Source organism: Panthera pardus, unplaced genomic scaffold (assembly GCF_024362965.1).
Source record: "Panthera pardus isolate Hobbes unplaced genomic scaffold, ASM2436296v1 HiC_scaffold_2, whole genome shotgun sequence".
In the NCBI taxonomy this organism is placed as follows: Eukaryota; Metazoa; Chordata; class Mammalia; order Carnivora; family Felidae; genus Panthera; species Panthera pardus.
The window spans coordinates 82,489,789-82,512,129 of NW_026526765.1; the positions used below are offsets into that span (position 1 = coordinate 82,489,789).

The following is a 22,341-nucleotide window of genomic DNA, read 5'->3' on the forward strand; positions in this document are numbered from 1 at the left end:
GCAAACTTTTTCTGTTAAAGGCCAGATAGTAAATATTTTGGGATTTATGGACTACATGTGGCCACTGTAGCATATCCTTTTTGTTTGTTTTTATTTTTACAACTCTTGAGAAATGTAAAAACCATTCATAGTTGGCTGGTCAAAGAAAAAACAGACTGTGCTCTAGTTTACTGACACCTGATTTAAGTTAATAGGGCAAGGAAAAGGAATGATATTAGGTAGGTAGTGACCCTGTAGTCTAGGAAGAGAAGGCAGTGTAAGGAAAAGATTTTGAATTATATTTTGGACATGTTGAGTTTAAGGGACCTTTGAACCTGCAATGTTGAATTGCCAAGTAAGTGTTTGGAATAGTTGTTGGGGTTTTGGAGGACGAACTAGGTTTAGAGATACAGACTTTAAATTTTCAGCATAGAGATAATAGATGCATGAGGTTACTCAATAAAAAAAAGTGTAGAATAAGGATTGAAATGGATTGAAAGGGAAAGGGAGGAAAATTTTCTATATTTCCCTTTCCAAGTCAGGCAAGGGGAATAAGGATATTTGGGAAGACTACAACATGAGAACTAATAGGAATAGATTTTTTTTACGATCCAAGGAGAATGAAATCCAGTGAAAAAAATAAAATTTTTAAAAATTAAAATACTTTAATCTGGTAAAATTACATAAAAAGAAGCAATAGCTTTGAATGAAGAATGCATAGGGAAGTAATTAAAATGAGAAGTAAATTCTAGAGAAAACCTTGTGGTGAATATCAGTGTTTAATGCCAGAGATGAGAGAGGAGCCAATAAATCTGTTTATTAGTTTAATAAAATAGTCTGGTTAATTTAAGCAAAGAAAAAAATAGTGGGTGTTTCTCAGTAGAACCGGGAGAAAATTTATTGTGTATATCTGACAGAATCAAACCAAAACAAACCCAAAAAAACAATCTTTATGAACTTTTAGTCCCAGAAGGACAGAAACTAGGCAATTCTAGGGCCTCAGCCAAAAAAATCTATGCACCTTCACTTGGGAGGCTGGATTTAACTTGGATGGTGTACCTCCAAGTAGTTCCCTATTCCTGCCTTCATTCCAACTTTCAGAATTTATTTGCATCTGATGGTTCAGTTTGGGTCAGATGTCTAGCTTGGATCAGATAGTTATGACCAGGAAAGCTGGGTATGCTAGCATAGAAATTGACCACCATTTCCTATCCATATGTTGTCTGTCAGCTTAAAAAAAGAAATTTTAGCTGGTTGGCTACCTAATTTGGGGACTCCTACTGGGAGCCTGTGAATACATGTGTAAGAGGCAAGAAAAGAACTAGTACTTTGTACTAGTACTTTGGAAGATTGACAAGAGAGGAAACAACTTCTCCTCTCTTACAGAAGGAGTAGCTGTCAGTACCAAACTAGTGCAGAGATTAAGTATGAATAGGAATTGAAAAATATTTAGTCACTTTCAGTGTAAGGACAGAGACAGAAATCAGATTGCTCTGAGTTGAGAAGTAAATGAGAGATGAGGTAAAAGATTAGGGATTATGGACGCTGTTTGCTGAAGTTGGGCTATGAATGGAAGGGGGCCCTAGGGAAGGTTTTGTTTCTACAAAGCAAGAAAGTGGAACATGTTTATAGTCAGCTGAAAGGGATATTGATGATACAGGACTAGTTAATGATAACTGATGGAGCAAAGTCCTAGAAGACATAACAGGGTATTTCAGTGGATAGAGTATTCATGAAATTAATGTTAGGTTACTAATATTCCAAAATTTAGGAGAACAATATCACATTAATATGAATTGCTAATTAACACTATTAACAGCATTTTAGGAGAAATTCTAAAACCCTTGGAACATACTGTAAGACCTACATCCTTTAGGGGTGCCTGAGTGCTCAGTCTGTTGAGCCTCCAACTCTTGGTTTTGGGTCAGGTCATGATCTCACAATTCGTGAGTTTCAGCCTTGTGTTGGATTCTTCGCTGCCAGTGCAGACCCTGCTTAGGATTCTCTCTCTCTGTCTCTCTCTCTTCCTCCCATCCCCCGCTCTCTTTCTCTCTCAAAAATACATAAATAAATAGACCTAAAAAAAAAAAAAAAAAGACCTACGTTCTTTAGAAGCACCAATTTAGATAGAAAGTGCATACTAAGTTTAAATCATTCTCACCTAGTTATTAAAAGAAAATTCCTTAAAAATGTAATTGACGCATTTTATAAGCAATGTTTGTTATTCCTAGTTGAGAGATAATACAATTGCCTTTTTAAAAGTATACCATAACTTAAACTTTCTACTAATGCAGATGTACTACTTTCCAAATTAATAAAGCTTTTACTGTGCTTGAAATTTCATTAGTTAATCCTTAACCCTATGATTTGTGATTGTATTTAGGTCTAATCTAAAAATATAAAATTTTATAATTCTTAAGTCCTGTGAAATGCATGAGTGCTAAGTTATAAAAGAATGTGGAGATTAAAATTTCACATTATCTGGGTTTCACTGTTGTGTTAAAGCAAGAGATGGCTAGGATTGCATATTGAAGATTATAGAGTTATTAAAATGAAAATATTTTCTACAAAGAGAAATACATTGAAAAATAAAGAAAGCGATGTCAGATTTGGTGAGTAAAACATATGACAGTTAATTCTGTTTGCTTGTCAAGCTACAATAGTGTATTCTGACTGATCCTGTCAATTTCTGCTTCATACATGCACATATTTAAATTACTAATAGAGGAGTTACAATGAAGTATTTTATATTTTATCAAGGGGGATTTTAATAGCCATAGCATGTTACTATGTGTATTTATTGGATGTATATTAATATTCTCATGCATTTAATTATAATAATCAGAATTTCCACAATTATTAATAGAAACTATAGCAGTCTGTGGTGGAAGTCCTAATACATAGATGAGAGTTGAGAAAATAAATGGAATAGAATATAAAGTTCTGTATTTCCTAATGTAAGAGTTTAATGCATAAGGAATCTTAAATGACTATCAACAAATTGAGATCCATCCTAGTTGTCTCTCAATCTTTGGAGAGGCTAAAACATTAAAATTTCAACTTCCAGTAATTGATGAAAAGAAATAAATTTCTAGTGACTTTGAAATATCATAAGGGGAAGATCTAGCCTTAAAAAATTTATTTTTGGAAATTTATAGTGATTTTAGGGATAGCTGTCAAATACATATGGCAGTAAATAAGTCAATACATATAAGATGTAAAATAGTAATTTTTTTTTTCTTTTAAGTAGAAGTCTTCACAGAGAGGCAGTTTATAGCATTGTGATTAAGGACTCTGAGTCCCAGCTTTGCCACTTCATATGTAAAGGATCTTGGGCAACTCACAAACCGCTCTGTGCCTCAGTTTCTATATCTTTAATATGGAGATTATAATAATACCTGACCCATAGAATCATGGTAAGAATTAAATGAGTTCATATATATAAAATACTTAGAACAATGCATGGCCCATATAACGCTATATAAAAGTTAGCTGTAATTATCATAAAAATAACTATTCAGCCATCATACTTTTAATCCATGTCTTAATGAATGAATTTACTGAACTACATAAAATTTTCAAGATTTATTGAAAGTTAAATTTTGGATTATGTAATATTGGCAAGACTTTGTGAATGATCCAGAGAACTACTTTGTGACTAGATATGGATGGAGAAGTAAAAATGAGCCAGACTGGAATAAAAGGCTGATCAGAGTTTAAGAAAGATGACCTGGGGGCGCCTGGGTGGCTCAGTCGGTTGGGCATCTGACTCTTGATCTCAGCTCTGGTCTTGATCTTGGGGTCTTGAGTTCAGGACCCACATGGAGCCTACTTTAAAAAAAAAAAAAAAAAAGATGACCTAGTCAAAGTTTATTTTCACTCTGCTACTTTTATTAAACCAACAACTCAACCTGAACCAGCAATACAACAAATAATACAAAGAATATAAAGAATACAAAGAATAATAGGTCAGGGACACATGATGTCTGTGAAGGTATGTCACCCTGTTCCTTGTGGAGGCATAATGTCCAAGGTCAGTTGATCTCACACATCTTTTGTTGAGTGAAGAGTGTGCCAAGTCAGAGAAGCCCAGAAACATGCACTCGCTGCTTCTTAGTATATTTTAGGAAGCTAGGGGGTGGTGGGTAAAACATTAGTACTGGGTATCTACCTATTGCCATGAAAGAGTATTTTGCTGCCTCACATTTCCTCTTTTCTCATATTATTTCTTGCTCAACTAGAGATTCCACATAAGCTTTTTCTTTTCTTTTCTTTTTCTTTTTTTAGAGAGAGTGAGCAAGAGAGCACAAGTGGGGAAGAGGGAGAGCATATTAAGAGGGAGAGAATCTTAAGTGGGTTCCATGCTCAGCACAGAGCCTGATGAGGTGCTCAATCCCATGACCCTGGGGTCATGACCTGAGCCGAAATCAAGAGCCAGCAGCTCAACCAACCGAGCCACCCAGATGCCCCAGATTCTGCATAAGCCTTTCATGTAACAGTCCTGGGAAAGGGCAAAGGAAATCATTTAAAATGGCTTTGAGTGCATGATATAAGAAAAATGATGGTATTAATGAATAAAGTACTCCATTGGAAGAGTTAATAGGCGGGGGGGGGGGGGGGGGGAGTTAGAAATACGTCGTACTCCTTCCGTTCCTTAAAGAATACAACAAATTTATAGCCAGAGGAAATCTCAGAGCCTAATAAATCCATCCATCTCATTTTATAAATGAGGAATGTGAGCTCTCCCTCTTGAGAGATCAAGTGTCTTACTCAAAGTCATTAACAGAATGGGGATCTGAACTCAAACCTACTGATTCTTTGATTCAGTGGTGTTTAGGGTTAAATGTGTTTTAGTATAGTGTAACATTTTGAAATTTGTTTAATTAAATGTGGAGCATAAATTTTTAATTAATGAAAACATTTCCTTACCATGCTGATTAAAAGTGGTTTTTTTTTAGGCTAGACAGTAGGACTTCAGGTAAAGTAGAGGTGGCAGACACATTAAGTCCACAGTTTGGGCTGAGAATCTCAGGCATCTGACCTTCCTCACTGGGCTTTTCCACAGAGGAGAAATCACATGGTCCTACAGTTTCTGTTTTACTAACTCATTTTCAGTGTAGATTTCTTCCCACTGGTTGGGTTTTCTTTTTTCACTTTTTTAAAAGTGTATAGTTGAGAAAAGTGTATGCATGAGAAAACATGCATTTGTTTGGTTACACAAAAAAAAAATGACACTCTGGATTTTTATTCTTGAAGAAACAGAAAAAAAAAAGGATAAAATGAGGATTCTAATCATATGTGTTTAAATAATGAAAAAGAGACCCTAGGTTAGAAAGTATTGTTTTAAAATATGGTAAAAGACAAGATTCCGAAATTACTTTCGTGAACTTTCTTTTGATCACATGAGGTTTGATTTTTTTTATTGCTTTATTTTAATGTTTTCTGGCTGTGCTTATAATATGTACATATTTTATTGTAGTCACTGTTCTTAGGAATTTATAGCTCAACTGCTATAATTTGCCTATGGCTGAAACTTGATCTACAGATGTTTGGCTCAGATATAATTCTTCAAACATTACTCATTTTTAAAAGGCAATAATTAATATTAGATTGGCTGTTAATACTTGTTTGAAATATTAAGCACTGGTTTTTTAATCTTATGCCAAAAATGATCAGAAACATTACAGGAGAATGAATATTTAAAAATAGTACTGTGGAATGACAATTTCAAAAAGAAAGCATACTTTAAAAAGTTTCAGCTCCCATTTTTGATTGATCTTGGATTAGGTTAAGCTACACAGCTTTACAGTTTCTTCCTCTTTCCACCTATAATTTTTTAAATTTTTTAAAATTTATTTTGAGAGAGAGAGAGCACAAGTGAGTGGGCTCAGGGCAGAGAGAGAGAAAGGGAGAGAGAGAGAATCCCAAGGAGGTTCTGCACTGTCAGCACAGAGCCCAATGTGGGACTCAAGCTCACAAACTGGGAGATCATGACCTGAGCCAAAATCAAGAGTTGGATGCTCACCCAGCTGAGCCACCCAGGCGCCCCTCCCCCTAAATTTTTTAAAGGTTGGTCTATGTTTCTGAAATACCACTGAGGTATTTGTCAAGTTACATTAGTCCCTTAATAACTCACTTTTTTGGGGCGCCTGGGTGGCTCAGTCGGTTAAGCGTCGGACTTCAGCCAGGTCACGATCTCGCGGTCAGCAATTTCGAGCCCTGCGTCGGGCTCTGGGCTGATGGCTCAGAGCCTGGAGCCTGCTTCCGATTCTGTGTCTCCCTCTCTCTCTGCCCCTCCCCCGTTCATGCTCTGTCTCTCTCTGTCTCAAAAATAAATAAAAAAAAAACGTTTAAAAAATTAAAACAAAAATAATTCACTTTTTTGTTGTTGAGGTCGTACTTAGTTATGTCTTACTTAGAGAATAGAGTGCTCTTTCTACTGGCTCCCTTGTTTATTGTCTTATGTTTTTACTGTCTCTGCTCCTTTAGAGGAGAGACTGTCAATCTCCCTTTCATGATACCCTCATGAGGCCCCGGCACAGTGTCACACGGTGGACCCGCAGAGTGCTTGAAAGGACATGGAAGGTCTGGTGTCTGTGCTCATGCGCATTCAGTCCTTTTTTGTCACCACATTCCTGCAGGGATCACTGCCATTCCATTGAGAAAACTTTAAATTCACACTTTGTAGCATCACTTACACCGGCTACTCTCCCTTTTTAATTTATTTCTTCTGTTGGTCCTGTGCATCTCTATTTGTTCAGGTTAATTTTCTCATCCTATTTGTTCTATTTTGCCAATCAAGTTTTCTCTCTTATCCTTGCTCTCTCTTTACCTATAAATGTCATTCTTGCTTCTCTTGTCTTTCATGACCATGGAACCATATCTTAAATACAGAAGCATCATAGATCTATGGTGGTCACATGAAAATTCTGAACCATCATCATTCTGGTACCCTGTTGTTACCAAGTGGCACTTCTTTAATGTATTATTTGTATTTATTGATTAACTTATCTACTGAGGTTAGATAGAGAAAAATCACACAACTCTGTATCGGGAATCCTTCAAAATGATGTCACCAACCCCATCTGAATGTTCAACATGTTTCAGCCCATTATTGTTTTACTCCATTTCAATGAAAGACATAACATACATTTAATACCAACATAGCATAGAACAGCACATTTTCCTTTAACAGCATTTGCAAGCACAAATACCACAAAATAATACAAAAAGTTTAGTGAAATGGTAGTCAAGAGATATTTAGGGATTATGTAAGTTTTGAATTTGATTTTGAGAATAATGATGAATTCAAACTGGCAAGAGAGGTGTTAAGGTTCGAAGACGTTTCAAATGAAGACAAAATGTAAGATCAAAAGCCCCATGAGAGCAGGCATAATTTCTTTTTAAAATATTTGTCTTCATTATATATGTTTTAACAAAAAGGAAAACAACAGGCCCAAAAAGGTATAGCTCAGACCAAGTTCCCAAACTGGAGCTTAATATCCAATCTAATTGCATTTTCACCTTCCACCAGAAATATGGCCTTACCTAGTTATTCAGGAAATTTTCCTTTCCGTCAATGCCAATAAGTCTGCCACTTGAGTCCTCTCTATCCTCTAGAGAAAGATGAGGTATTCTGCATGATAACACCTCATACTTTTTCCCCTAGAAAACAGCCTTGTCTGGAACAACACACTGCTTTTGTTAATAACTCTTATGTCCCCACCCTCCTCTATAAAAACCCTTCATTTTTCACACCTCCCGGGAGTGCCTCTCTTTTTGCTAGATAAAGTGCTGCCTGACTCATGAATAGTTTAGCAAAGCCAATTAGATCTTCACATTCACTTGGTTGAATTTTGCTTTTTAACGTGTATAAAAGTACTCACTGCAAAAATATAGGAAAATGCTAAATATAAAGAAAATAAATATCAACAGTAGTCAAAATATCCAGGGATAACCATTTTATTTTTTTTATTTATTTTTTTATTTAAAAAAATTTTTTTTAACGTTTATTTATTTTTGAGACAGAGAGAGACAGAGCATGAAAGGGGGAGGGTCAGAGAGACAGGGAGACACAGAATCCGAAACAGGCTCCAGGCTCTGAGCCATCAGCACAGAGCCTGACGCGGGGCTTGAACTCACGAACCGCGAGATCATCACCCGAGCCGAAGTCGAACGCTTAACCGACTGAGCCACCCAGGCGCCCCCAGGGATAACCACTTTAGCATATTGGTTAATATTTCCACAAAACTATGGGGCGCCTGGGCGGCTCAGCTGGTTAAACATCCCACTCTTTGTTCCAGCTCAGGTCATGATCTCAGGGTTTGTGAGACTGATGTCCGCATCCGGCTGTGTGCTAACAATGCTGAGCCTGCTCCGGATTCTCTCTCTCCCTCTCTCTCTTCCCTTCTGCTCATGCATAAGTGTGCACACACAGTCTCTCTCAAAAATATATAATCTTTAAAAAAATATTTCTGGGGCGACGGAGTGGCTCAGTCAGTTGAGCGTCCAACTTCAGCTCAGGTCGTCATCTCGTGGTCCTTGAGTTCGAGCCCCGAGTCGGGCTGTGTGCTGACAGCTAAGAGCCTGGAGCTTGTTTCAGATTCTGTGCCTCCCTCCCTCTCTCTCTGACACTCCCCCGTTCATGCTCTGTCTCTCTCTGTCTCAAAAATAAATAAAAATGTTAAAAAAAAAATATTTCTGCAAAACTACTCTGTATGCAGTAAGTGATTCATTTCTCAAGACATGAGGCAGCCTTAAAATTTAGAACCAAATAGATCCAGTTCAAATTCTACTTCTAACAGTAAGTAGCTGCTACACGGGCATGTTAGTTAATGTCTCTGGGCCCAGGTTCCTTCCCTTATAAATGAGGGTAATAACTATTTTGTAGAATTATGAGAATTAAGGAAGATGACGTATATGTTTGTACACAGTAGGTATATAACAAGTCATATTGCTATTTTGCTATTATATTTAAACTGATCTCTATGCCTGTTTTCTTATGTTTTAAATATGTAGAATCTGAGCTTATGAGACTTTCTAGTATTGATAAGACAAGTCTTAGCAGAGTATTGATATATAACTGGTTTTGTTAGAGAAGCTAGTTCCAAAGTATTTACTAAGTTTGAGCTTTCTACAGACCCTCAGCCGATCAAATTTTTTCACTGCAAAAGCAAAATTTTATTTTCTTGTAACATTTTTTGAATGAGTCATCATCTGAAGAGTTGAACTACCCAAAATGATCCAAAAACATGCAAATACAGAAGCTGAATTCATTATTAGTAATATTGGCCATTGGATTTAGAAATGACTAGGGAGGTAAGAAGATCTCAGACTCTGCTTATATGGAAAAACTGAGGTTTTGGTACCCTAAAGATATATAATTTCTGATGAATATATGGTATTCTATACCTTTTACTGCAAAATATTTTAAAAAGAGGATCTAAATACATGAGAATTTATGTATTTTAGAATGACATTTCTGTGATTATTCTGTATTGGGGCTAATTGAGTTTACAAATGACAAACCTTGTGATGCCACCGACTTTTATATTAAAATGTTTTAGTTGGATGTTTCCCTTTTAAAATAAAATCTGTGCAAAAAATAAAAGCTTTATCCCAAGACTACCTGATTGAAGTTCCAGATGATGCCTGTGTGAAATTCAGCTATTTTGTTTTGGATAATGAATTAGCTGAATTTGTTGCAATTAAATAACTAACGATGAGGAAGTCCACTAGTGTTGTAGCCTCTGCAAAACTTTTTAGACAATTTGTCAAGTATTTTGGGTTTATCTGAAATAAAACCACATTCCCCAATCCTTTTTCTTGTTAATATTTATTCCGTGTATATTTCTTATAATTTAAATTTCTCATTTCATTTATACCGTTAGTCATTATGTACTTTATAAGCACTACTTTATATTCAAAAATAACATATCCCTAAATAAAATAGATCACATTCTACCCCATCTCCATCATTTTTAGTCTGTTCCATTGCCCCACTTTCTTGTATTCACAGCACTTCTCACCATGCGATCTTTTATAAAGTATACCTGCTTATGTGTTCTTAAATGAGATAAAAACTCCATGAGGGCAGAGACTTTGACTTGTTGCAATTGTATCCCCAGCTTCCACAGCAGTGCCTTTTACATATCAAACATTCAAGAATATATATGCACTGACTGAATGAATGATTCGATAGTGGGAAAATGCATGTCTCTCTAGGAAGAGTAGAATATGTAAGTTTTAGTCAGTTATAAGTACTTAGGTTGACAGAGGTGATAGAGGAATTCAAGGAAAATTCTGCCTTCTTCACATATAAATAAGGGATATGGGATGACACTTTTAAATTTGGAAGTTACAATTTCCAGGTCAGTGTGTTGACAAGGGTGGAGGGAAGGTGGTGAATTCTTGTTGCCGCCACCCTTGTTCACAGTGGTCTATGTGGTTTGGGATCGCCTTTGCAGCTCTTGGTTACAGTGAGAAGCAGCAGGATGCTTGAGTACTCTCTGAGGGGTGCGGTTTTGTTCAGCTTTCAAACCATAGAGAAGTGTGAAAATCAGGTCACACCTCATGCAAATTAAATAACAAAACACTCTATACCTAGTTTAACAATACCCTAGTTTTCCTACTGCTGTATTTCATTTTACCTATAAATGAGAATTATTATTTTTGGTTTAGGATCACAACTTGAGGTGTTTTTTTTTTCTTTATTTGTGAGGATGTGACATGCTTTTTATTCTTATTCCACAGAATGGATTGGGGAGATAAATATTCCCATACTTCTTTTGACCTACATTGTTTGTTAAATTCACTTCCTGGAGACTTGGAGTTTAAGCAGATCTTCAGTGACATTGATGAAAAGATAGAACAAAATGCTACAAGGTAAATATTGTTAATTATTTAAAACTAGTTGGTTTCATGTTTCATTTACACAAACTTTACCTGGTCTAGTTTTAGTGTTTTCTACTCTTAGATCATTTTAGGTTTTCATATTATTAATTTTCCTGAAAAAAATTGATTAAACCCTCTTCCCTAGAATTTAACATTATTAGTACTTTAAGACTCAAGGGGTTCCTGGGTGGCTCAGTCCTTTAAGCGTCCGTCCGTCTTTGGCTCAGGTCATGATCTCGTGGTTCATGAGGTTCGAGTCCCACATCAGGCTCTCTGCTATCACTGAGGAGCCCGCCTACTAACCTCTGTTTCCCTGTCTCTGCCTTTCCCCACACGTGCAACACTCTCTCAAAAATAAATTAAAAAAAAACTTTTTTAAGCAAATGTGACTCAAAAATTTAGGCACTGCCTTCAAATAGGTAAATTAAAGTTTATTGAATTTCTACTAATGTTTTCTTAGAGTTTGCCAATATTGATGACCTGGATTTTCATTAATATGTTTAGAGTTAAGCAGCTTCACTTGATAGATAAGCACAGAAATTAAAAATTTCAAATTACAGTATTAAAATGGTAGTATAAGGCCATGCATTGCTTGAGTTGTTGAAAGAGACCAAAAAAAATGCATTATTTTTATGTAACATTTGTCATTATAAGTCACCTTCCCACGTGGAAGTCCAGAGACTCCATAGAGAGTTGCTCTGCAAGATTAATCTTTATCACCTACTCCAAAAGTTAGTGCTACCAAACATTAGGAGTAATGGGACAGTTAAGCAGTTTGTCATTAGATGGAAGAGACTTTGTCTTTATATGTGTTTTGGGTCCTAGAATCAGTTCACCTATTTGGATCCTTTTGGTCAAAGGTTCTAATAATTCACCTCATGTAGATTATAAATATGCAAACCACAGTACAAATTTCTAATATAGCATGAGACATAGTATTTCCTTTTTTAAAATTTAAGGTATAGTTAATATTGAATTGTCCAAGAAACCGAACCAAGCAAGTGAAATGTTCCTATCTATGATTTTTTTTCATGTTTTATATAAGAATGCAGTCTATTTTTTGTCATAACAAAGGGCATAAATAACTTAAATTCAGAAGAAAGCATATTTTGGGGGAATTATAATTAAAACCAAAATCTCCCATCCCAGACATTCCCTCTACAAAGGCAGAAGAGAATAAAAACACTTCTGTTATTCAACAGGCGTTAAACCAGAATGCGTTGCATATCACAGGCTGTCTGCTAAGAGATTGGCAAGTCAGAGCTGGGCATCGCACCTCTTCATATAACCTGGTAGATACAATCTATAACAAACATGTTTTCAAGATAAACAGTAGCTAGTCCTCACGTAGAGGATTTGGCATGGCAGCATATTTTTTCACGCATAGTTCATCCTAATTTTACCTGTGTTAGAGGATACCTTCGTTAGCTAATTGTCTTTATCCTGAGGACAAACACACTTCTCCTATCTTTAGGACAGTGATTTTGCAGATTGGAACAAAGCAACCACTGAAATTAGTCCTTGCCCTTCATCAGGAACTGGAGCCGGGAGCCATTGCGCTTGGTGTTTGCATTTGGAAAAGATGGCTTCCAGGTTCTTGAGATAGTCCTGGTTGAGAAAGCTGACAAAAGATCTAATCTAGTCTTCTAAGGGATATATTTCAAAGAGATGAAAAAATACTTAAAATTATAAATTTCAAAGATAAATAAGTAAAAGGAAGAGAGGGAAATCCATTCCCTTATTTTCAACAGAGAGAATTAAGCCTTTTATTTTTGATTTGCATTGCCCTTACAATATATATACATATATACGTATATACATACATCTATATGTGAGTATATATATATATATATATATATATGCATACACACATACATATGTGTATGTGTTTATGTATAGTTTTTTTAAAGATAGCATATATGTATGATTTAACCATACTCTAGAGTGTGTATTATAATTTGTATATAAATATAAAATAACTGTGTTAAACTTTAGTATAATTACATATTATGTAATTTATATATTATATATTTGGATATTTTATGGCACAGTTTTTAACCCAAAGAAACTTATAAATGAAAATAGTATTAGCTTAAATATATTTGTAAGTAATTTATCTAAATTCCAGAGATGGTTATATTAAAACAAATTTTAAATAATTTTTAAAAGGTAACCTTTTTTCATAATAGCATTTAGGCTTTTTCAAAATAAAACAAATCACTGAACTCTGATGCTTTTGTTATAGAATGCTTCGTTTTTATTTGCTATACCATCTGTAGTTAATTTCCTGCCCTACCTGGTCAATAAGAAATCATGCTCAGAAGTAAAACAGTGATTAAAATATTGTATTTTGCATTCATAAGTTGTTATTTAGGTCAAAACTCGTTATTAAAAAGGAAATATGACATGGAATATAAGGATATAATTTTTAAATTAAAAATATTTTATTGCCCATATATTAAAACAAACCTAGAACAGAACCACCTCAAGTGACCATTGATCTTCACAAGGGATAAAATAAGGGAGTAGCTATATGTGCTGTATGCTACATTTAGAATAAAGTCTATTTTTCATCAAATTCAATTATGTTTTTATTATACTCTAGAGAATAAACATAATAGTATAGGGTGTATATATTTTTTAGAATAAAATACTGAATAATAACCATGGCTCAGAAGAATGTAAATCATTTATGCACTCATTTATTGCCTTCTAACAGAATAGCTTTTAGAAAATTGTATGTCATGACGAATCAGTTATGCCACACTTACACTGCAGTAGTTGAATTACCCTTGGCATTTTTGTATTCTAACAGTTCTATTTATCTCTCAATGGTGTACATTGAATAAGTAATGAACATCTGTATTATATGGGTTTACCAGATACTTTTTAAAGGAAAAAACACTAGTAATTCATTTTTAAATATAGTATTTTTCCTTACCCTTGAATTTTTAAAGTTGTGTTTCTAGCAGTGACCCTGAATTCTAAGTATAAAATCCTTCCCTCTTCTTAATATCATCAGGTTTTACGAGCCACAGGGTCTTTTGTTTCCCCAAAGCAGTGATTCACCAGAATGGAGTAGAGTGCCCAGGGGTCAGTGAACCTTCACCTGCCCTTCAAGAGAGGCTGTCATTCTCTCAGACCATTTTCTCTTCTACATCATCATTTCCATTCAAGTCAGAGCTAGGTGACTCTTAAGTCTGACCGTGGAAATCAGTGATCGCAAATTATTTACTTTTAACACATATCAAAATTGGTAACAAGAAGGTAAGTAACTTGCCAAAGAGGAATACTATGAATGTTGTACCCACATTAGTTCAGTAACTGAAAACGGCACGTCGCTGAAATATTTTTTGAGCTAAATGGATCTTAATAGTTGAAAAAGATACTGAAGAGTAGAAGTTTTATTGGAATCACAATAAGAATTTTTTTTTGCTCTTAACTTTCAGTTGGATAGATACAATTTTATCATTAAAAGTTTATTTTACCTTTCTGTTTTCTAAATATAGAAAGTCTTCGTGTGTCCTTCAAGACCTAAGTTTTACCTACAAAAACAACAAGAAGTGTTATCATAGATAATATTTGCCTTAATCCAGGAGAGGCCTTCGGGGTGCAGAGCATTAACTTTAAATTGTGACAGGACATTAGATACATGGTTTCTGTAAATTTAGTCATGCTTATTTACAGAGGATACATATTCCATACATTACATTTATTTTCCACATAATGCTTAATTTTTTTATATTTATATATGAAGTCTTGGGGGGAAGTTTTCCACATGATGGCCTAAAGTTCTGAAAGAAATAACCAAAAGAAATCTTCAAATAAGCTGTCAACATTGGGCTTGTCATGGTAGAACCACAAATCTTCCAGTGGACACACATATTCACGTTAATATATTTTATGGCCATAGCAAATTAGATAAAGTGAAAATTAGTCATTTCATACACTGTACTATTACTATTTGTGGCAGTATTTTGGCACTTACTTAGGAATAAAAACGGGATACTAATATATACATACTCCTTTTTTAAGTTTAGTGTTTGTACTTCTCTCATGTGTTTCTCTATTCTCATGTATCCGTCTGACAGAATCTGTACCTCTTCTCCTAAATTACTCCACAAGACTAGGCTACATGGAAAGAAACCCGAAAGCTTTCCCCATCTATCCTTGAACCTAGAGTGGGACTTAAATAGGCATTTTCCATTTCCCCCATCAGGGCTCTTGTCCTTCTCAGAATGAATATTGCCTCCAGGCAAACAGCATCCTGGGCCTCAGCTCTGTAACCTAAACTTTCCATGACTCCATTTACATTTGCTGCTTTTTAAACTTATCTGGTCCTCCTACTGAAGCTCTCAACCTAAAGTCTAGTGATGCGTGCAGGTAGAAGTGGAGATAGGCGAGAAGACAGGAAAGATGAGCCATGTTTCATGGTGGCTTGCGAACCTGCTTACTTCCCTCGTTTTTTTCTCTGTTAGCTCCTTATTTGAATGTCTGTGGTGTTCCTAACTCTTTTCTGCATAGTCCTGTGTTGTGTGCCTGCAATACTGCCCTTAGACCTCTGCTTTAGGCAAGGTAAAGTAGCTCATCAGATGATTATTAAGTGATCCTTTCAAGAAACACATGGGTTTTAAGTGTTTGACATTTTTAAAAAGTGTAACTTTTATTTTTATGTGTGTTAGCTTCACCTGCTCTTGGTCCAGAATGTATAAGGCAATAACGGATTTTTATTTGATGATTTCTTTTTATTTTTTTTAATGTTATTTTTGAGAGAGAGAGAGAGAGACAGACAGAGTGTGAGCAGTAGAAGGGCAGAGAGAGAGAGGGAGACACAGAATCTGAAGCAGGCTCCAGGCTCTGAGCTGTCAGCACAGAGCCCAATGCAGGGCTCGAATCCATGAACCACGAGATCATGATCTGAGCAGAAGTTGGACACTTAACGGACTGAGCCACCCAGGTGCCCCAAATTTAAGATATTTTTAAGGATTATTATTGTCATTATCTTTCCATGGGAAATAGCAGGAAGCAAGTGTCTGCTTGTTTGTAAGTTGTTATGATAACAAAAATAGAACAATAGTATACTAAATATCCATCCAACAATAAGATTGAGCCAACAATAGTTAGACCCCTGTTTCTCAGGGAGAAAGGTAGTTAGGAAGTAAGTCCTCTTGAGCTAAGAATCAGGGGTGCCTGGTGAAGACCTGGCCCACCTCTGAGGGAAAGAATAGGACAGAGATACTAAAAGAGAACTGAGCCACAGTAATGAGATGTTACTGCTGTGGCTGGCTCATCTTTCCTGTTAGATCCATGCCCTGAGATCTAACCCAACCCTGCCAGTTTTCCCTGGAAAGTGCCTAGTCAGGGATTCAGCAGAGTCAACACTTTGTCTAAAAAGAGTCACTATCAAGGCCACCTGGCAGGCTCAGTCAGAGGAGCATGTGACTTGATCTTGGGGTCTTGAGTTCGAGCCCCATGTTGGGTGTAGAGGTTACTTACTTACTTACATAAACAAACAAAGAAACTTTTAAAAAAATAAAAAGAGGGGCACCTGTGTGGCTCAGCCAGTTAAGCATCCAACTCTTGATTTCAGCTCAGGTCATGATCTCGTCATTCGTGAGTTTCCAAGGTTGAGCCCTGCATCAGGTGCTGTGCTGACAGTGGAGCCTTCTTGGGATTCTGTCTCTCCCTCTCTCTCTGCCCCTCCCCTGCTCACTCTCACACACTCTCTCTCTCAAAATAAATAAACTTTAAAAATATATATTTTTAAAAAAATCAAGAGTCCCACTAACACAACACAACCTTTGTTAATTACAGTCCTAATTTTAGAATGTCTGGACTAAATATTTTTCTTTGGGATGGTAAGGGAGCTGATGGGTGGATCGGGGGATTTGGAAACTGGGATTATTACTTCCTTCATCTCTACTTTAAAGACTTCAAGTGTTCAGGGCATCTGGGTGGCTCAGTCAGTTAAGCATCCAACTCTTGGTTTTGGCTCAGGTCATGATACCACAGTTTGTGAGTTTGGCCCCGTGTCAGGCTCCATGCTGACATTGAAGAGCCTGCTTGGAATTCTTTCTCTCCCTCTCTCTCTCTGCCCCTCCCTTGCTCGCGCTCTCTTTTTCTCTCAAAATAAATAAATAAACATTAAAGACTTCAGCTGCTCAACACTGCCTTAAATAGTCCTGGCACAAAGTAGGCTAGAAGACAGTCAATTAGGCATCTATTGTGTTTGCTTTATCTTCAACTAGTGTGAGGCTAGATGAGTAGTATGTGATAGAAGATGCTGTCATCAAATGCTAGTTTTCTTTTCCATTATGTATTTGAAAATACATACATGAGTATGACTCATGGAAGATTTCAGACAGCAGAGAAAGGCATATATGAGGAAAAGTTCAGTACAGAAGGGTAGGCTCTGACCCTCGTAGTCTTATTCTTCAGAAGTAACCTATATGGTTAAATTATTGTAAAACTATCCAGAAGTAGTCTCTGCATATGTATGCATGCACCCAAACATACTTTACCTTTTTATACAAATGGGAACTATATGATGTACTATAGTTAGGTTTTTTTTTACCTAATACATTTTTTAAATCTCTCCATATAATTTTACCTCATCTTTTAGATTTCACTCATTTAGGTGTGCAACAATTTATTAAGCCATTTCCCTCTTTTTTCTTAAGTTTTTTTGTTTTTGTTTTGAGAGAGAGGTAGAGAGAGGTGAGAGAGTATCCCTGCCCTGTCAGTGCAGACCCCAATATGGTGTTCGAATTCACACCATGAGATCAGGACCTGAGCCAAAGTCGAGTCAGATGTTTAACCGACTGAGCCACCCAGGCACCCCAAGCCAATTCCTTCTTTTTTTTTTTTTTTTTTTTTAATTTTTTTTTTTTTAACGTTTATTTATTTTTGAGACAGAGACAGAGCATGAACGGGGGAGGGTCACAGAGAGAGGGTCACAGAGAGAGGGAGACACAGAATCTGAAACAGGCTCCAGGCTCTGAGCTATCAGCACAGAGCCCGACGCGGGGCTCGAACCCACGGACCGTGAGATCATGACCTGAGCCGAAGTCGGACGCTTAACCGACCGAGCCACCCAGGCGCCCGCCAATTCCTTCTTGATGAACGTTATATTCTTTGCCGTCTCTCTGCCTTTACTTCACACATGCATGCATATGTGCATTCTTCCTTCATTATGAGAGTTTATCTACAAGATGATTTCTTAGAAGTTGTACACTTAGCTGTTGAAAAATTGTTCTCCAGCAATGCTAAAACTGTCTTCTTTCCCAGAGGCAGTATAGAACAATGCATGCTGTATGTGCCTTCCTACGTGGATGTTGTTAAACCCTCACTTGTAACTTCCAGTCAAACCTGTTGTCCAGCACAATGATTGAATTTATCCAGGCAATGGAAATAAAGGTGTAGACTAGTCTCACAACCTTGAGATCATGACCTGAGCTGATATCAAGAGTCCAACGCTTAACCAACTGAGCCACCCAGGCACCCCCCAAGTTAGATGTAAATTTAAGAGAGAGGAAAAAAAAGATGTGCTTTGGCATCTAATGCCAGGCTGACTCCGATCAGTTCCAGCTTACTCTTGTACTCCCAGGATGACTCTGCCATTGATTAGAAGCTGGGGGAGTATTTCACATTTGAAATTTTTTGAAAGCTCTGTAGACTTTTAGATTGGCATAACCCCTACACTAGGTGTGAACTTTCTTGAAGCTGTCTGAACCATGCAAGAGCCTCTCTAAATTGCTGTTGTGAGGATTAGTGATATAAAGCAATAAATAACAGAGTCCTAACTCAAAAGTTTCTTTCTTTGTTTTTTACAGTTTATTCATTTTGAGAGAGAAAGAGAGAGAGAGAGAGAGAGAGAGAGAGATAGAAGGGCAGGGGCAGAGAGAGAGGGAGAGAGAGAATCCCAAGCAGGCTGTGTCAGCACAGAGCCCAACGCAGGGCTCGAACCGACAAACTGCGAGATCATGACCTGAGCCCAAACTAAGAGTCAGATGCTCATCTGACTGAGCCACCCAGGCACCCCAAAAGTTTCTTTCTTCCTACATTCCTCATAGAATAACTGAACATAACAACATGAATCTTGGGAGGTTATTTGTATATTTCAGATGAGAGATAAAAAGAAACTGAACCCAGTCTTTCACAGTAAGAATTGAAAGGGGAGGATACATTTAAGAAAAGATTTAAACAGATAGTGTTAACAGGATTTGGTGTTGAGGATGTTTTTTCCTTGCAACTATACTTAAGACATTTTGAAATGATCAAAATCTCTTTGAAATAAAAGACAGTTTGGCATAGATGTTTAATTTCTTACTATACTTTTTAGCCATTAAAATAGTTTTATGAATCCTTTTCTCAACCTTTTAGAAAGTACTATCCCAAAATACGTTTGTTTCAGGAAAATAAGCTTTTATTTTATGGCTGGCTTATAGTTTAATTACTAATTTTTATATATCAGCCCTCTTCCCTATTAATTACTTATTAATTCCTAGGAATTTTACTAATCTAGTTAGATAAATTGGACTTAGGTAAAAACTGGAAAACTGTTTATCTCATAACTATTTGTGCTTTTAAACATGTGATAGATTGAAAAAGTTTTTTCTTTAGACTGAATTTATGTTGTGGGTAAACAGTATAAACAAGAGCATTAAAAATATGAAATGAATTTTTTAATGTTTAGATTTCTCTTACTGTAAAAATCTTAATCTCTACCATGACACCTCTACTCTGATTTTAAAAATAAAAATAGAAATTCTAGCTTTCCATGAAAGCATACCAAAATGTTTTCTACAACCTTTACATCAAAAACATTGTCATAATTTTCCCCAATAGAACATACTTTTTTTTTTCCTTTGAATTATTATGTGGTTGAATAATAAAGACTCTGTGTTTTAAATCTTGAAAGAATTTTTACAATAAAGTTTCTAGATTTTATGTCATAAATATTCTCTTCTCTTTTTCTCAGTTCCTCTCCCTATCCTCACCTATACCAGCCTGATATTAATAGGCTCTTACACTTTTGTTATTCAATGCTGTCTAACTGTAAGACATCTCAGTCCTTTTTTGGAAGTAAGATACACACCTACATGCATACATAAATATAGTTGTGACCATAAAAATAAACTATTTTTCATTATCCAAATAAACATTGTTTTTAAGTGACATGGCAATAATGTTAGATGATCACTAAATTCTCAGGGGTCAAATGTCAGGGAATTCTAAGAACAGTGATCCCATTAGTTTTCTTTTTTCTTTTTAAATTTTTTTTTTAATGTTTATTTAATTTTGAGAGAGAGAAAGATAGAGTGCAAACAGGAGAGAGGCAGAGAGAGAGGGAGACACAGAATCCGAAGCAGGCTCCAGGCTCTGAGCTGTCAGCACAGAGCCTGACATGGGGCTTCAACTCATGAACCACAAGATCATGACCTGAGCTGAAGGCAGTCACTTAAGCGACTGAGCCACCCAGGCGCCCCCCATTAATTTTCTTAAAGCATCAATATCCTTGCATATAATTTCCTTTTCTATAAGTTTTCTATACCTTTCAAGGCACATTTAGCAGCTGCCTCCTGTGTAGTCCCTTAGCACTGTACACACCTCTTATCAAGTCTTACTGTAATGAAGTTATTTATTTACAGGTCTGTCTCTCTCATTAGACAGAATTCCTTTAGAGATGGGACCCTGTCTTACTCACCTTTGGATCCCAAGTATATATCACAGTGCCTGCCACATATTCAGCATTCACTTAATGTTGATCGAACATGTCTTCATTCAATAAGTAATTTTTACACTCAGGGTACCCAGGGGTGAATGTTGAATGAGAAAACCACCACAGATATCTTCTAAAAAAGAATATTGCATATTGCATTTTAAAAATGGTTTGTAAATCTGATTTACACACAGCCTGTCAGTAATGTATGCACTCATACACGTCATTAACTTGGATAATTCAGAGTCATTATAATTAAGTACATTGGGTTCAAATTTATTAAGAAATGTTGAGACATATGAAAAGGCATAAAGGGTATTAATGATAAACATTCATACACTCATCATCCAGTTTAAAGAATAAAACAATACCAGGACTGCAAAGGCTCACTATATGCCTTTCTCCAATATCATCCACTTTCTCATCTCCATCCTGGATTTGGTGATGGTGATCACTCCAGCACATTTCCTTCTACTTCGACTACCTATGCTTATAATTCCTTATAATAAGGTGTACTGATGCATGGCAGATTTTCAAACTGTTGTGTGGATAGTATCGTACTGTGTGTATTTATTTGTACCTTTTCCTCTCAACAGTGTATTTGTAAGATTCATCCATGTTGATAGCTACATTTCTACTTTTATTTTCATGGCTCTCTCCCACTCGGTGAATTAACTATTTAATAATTTAATAATTTAATAATTTTCTTGTTGATAGACATTTAAGATGGTTTCAGTGGATAAGGCTAAAAAAATGCTTTTAAAAGTTCTTCTAATAAAAAAAAAAAAAGTTCTTGCTAATGATCCCAGGGTCATGGGATTGAGCCCCACTGGGCATGGAGCCTGCTTGAGATTCTATCTCCTTCTTCCTCTGCCCCTCCCCCACTTGTGTGCCTATGCTCCTTCGCTCTCTCTCTCTCTCTCATGTTCTCTTGCTCTCAAAAAAAAAAGTCCTTGCTAAGCCAACTAATGGTGTAAATTTGGGAATTTAAACTATTTAGGGAAGAGATTCTACATCTGTTTTTAGACTGTTTACATTTTTGGGCTAATGTCTAGGATCTAACAATAAAAGTGTTAATTGGATTTCTATTTGTTGAATTATCTTGGTAGTTTTTTTTATGACTGACCTTTCTTCTAAAGAAAATTTGAAGCATCTTACAGTTAATCAGAAAACACTTAAACCCGAATAAAGACAAGTACCTTGTTATTTCAAAAATCCTAGACTAGGGTCTTTCATCATCTACCTCTGAAGTTATATAGACCTCCTCCCATCCAAGATTATGATCCGCATCAGCAATATTACTACTACACATATATGAAAATAATTTTAGGGGCGCCTGGGTGGCTCAGTCGGTTAAGCGGCCGACTTCGGCTCAGGTCATGATCTCGCAGTCCATGAGTTCTAGCCCTGCGTCGGGCTCTGTGCTGACAGCTCAGAGCCTGGAGCCTGCTTCAGATTCTGTGTCTCCCTCTCTCGGACCCTCCCCTGTTCATGTTCTGTCTCTCCCTGTCTCAAAAATAACTAAACGTTAAAAAAATTTTTTTAAATAAATAAATAAGAAGAAAATAATTTTACATTTTAGGTAATTTTGAATTAATTTTGACCTCAATAAAAATTACATATCAAGCTTTCACCTTAAATTTTGAAAATAATACCTTTGTATACTAATCGGGCAATAAATCTCTACACTTCCAACTATTGTTTTGCTTTTTTAAAGCAAGATGTTTAGACAGTGGTGAATGGCAGAA

The 22,341-nt window shown here is 36.1% G+C and overlaps 1 protein-coding gene across 3 annotated transcripts in view; it reads left to right on the top strand.

The window, feature by feature from the left end:
* Positions 1-22,341, top strand: part of KIAA0825 (KIAA0825 ortholog) — a 385,059-nt gene that overhangs the window by 35,677 nt on the left and 327,041 nt on the right. For all 3 annotated transcript variants that reach the window (XM_019428780.2, XM_053907194.1, XM_053907195.1), the window contains one exon: positions 10,732-10,863. In XM_019428780.2, coding sequence (XP_019284325.2) covers positions 10,733-10,863 — 131 coding nt within the window. In that variant the 5' untranslated portion in view covers position 10,732. The remainder of the gene's footprint in view (positions 1-10,731; positions 10,864-22,341) is intronic.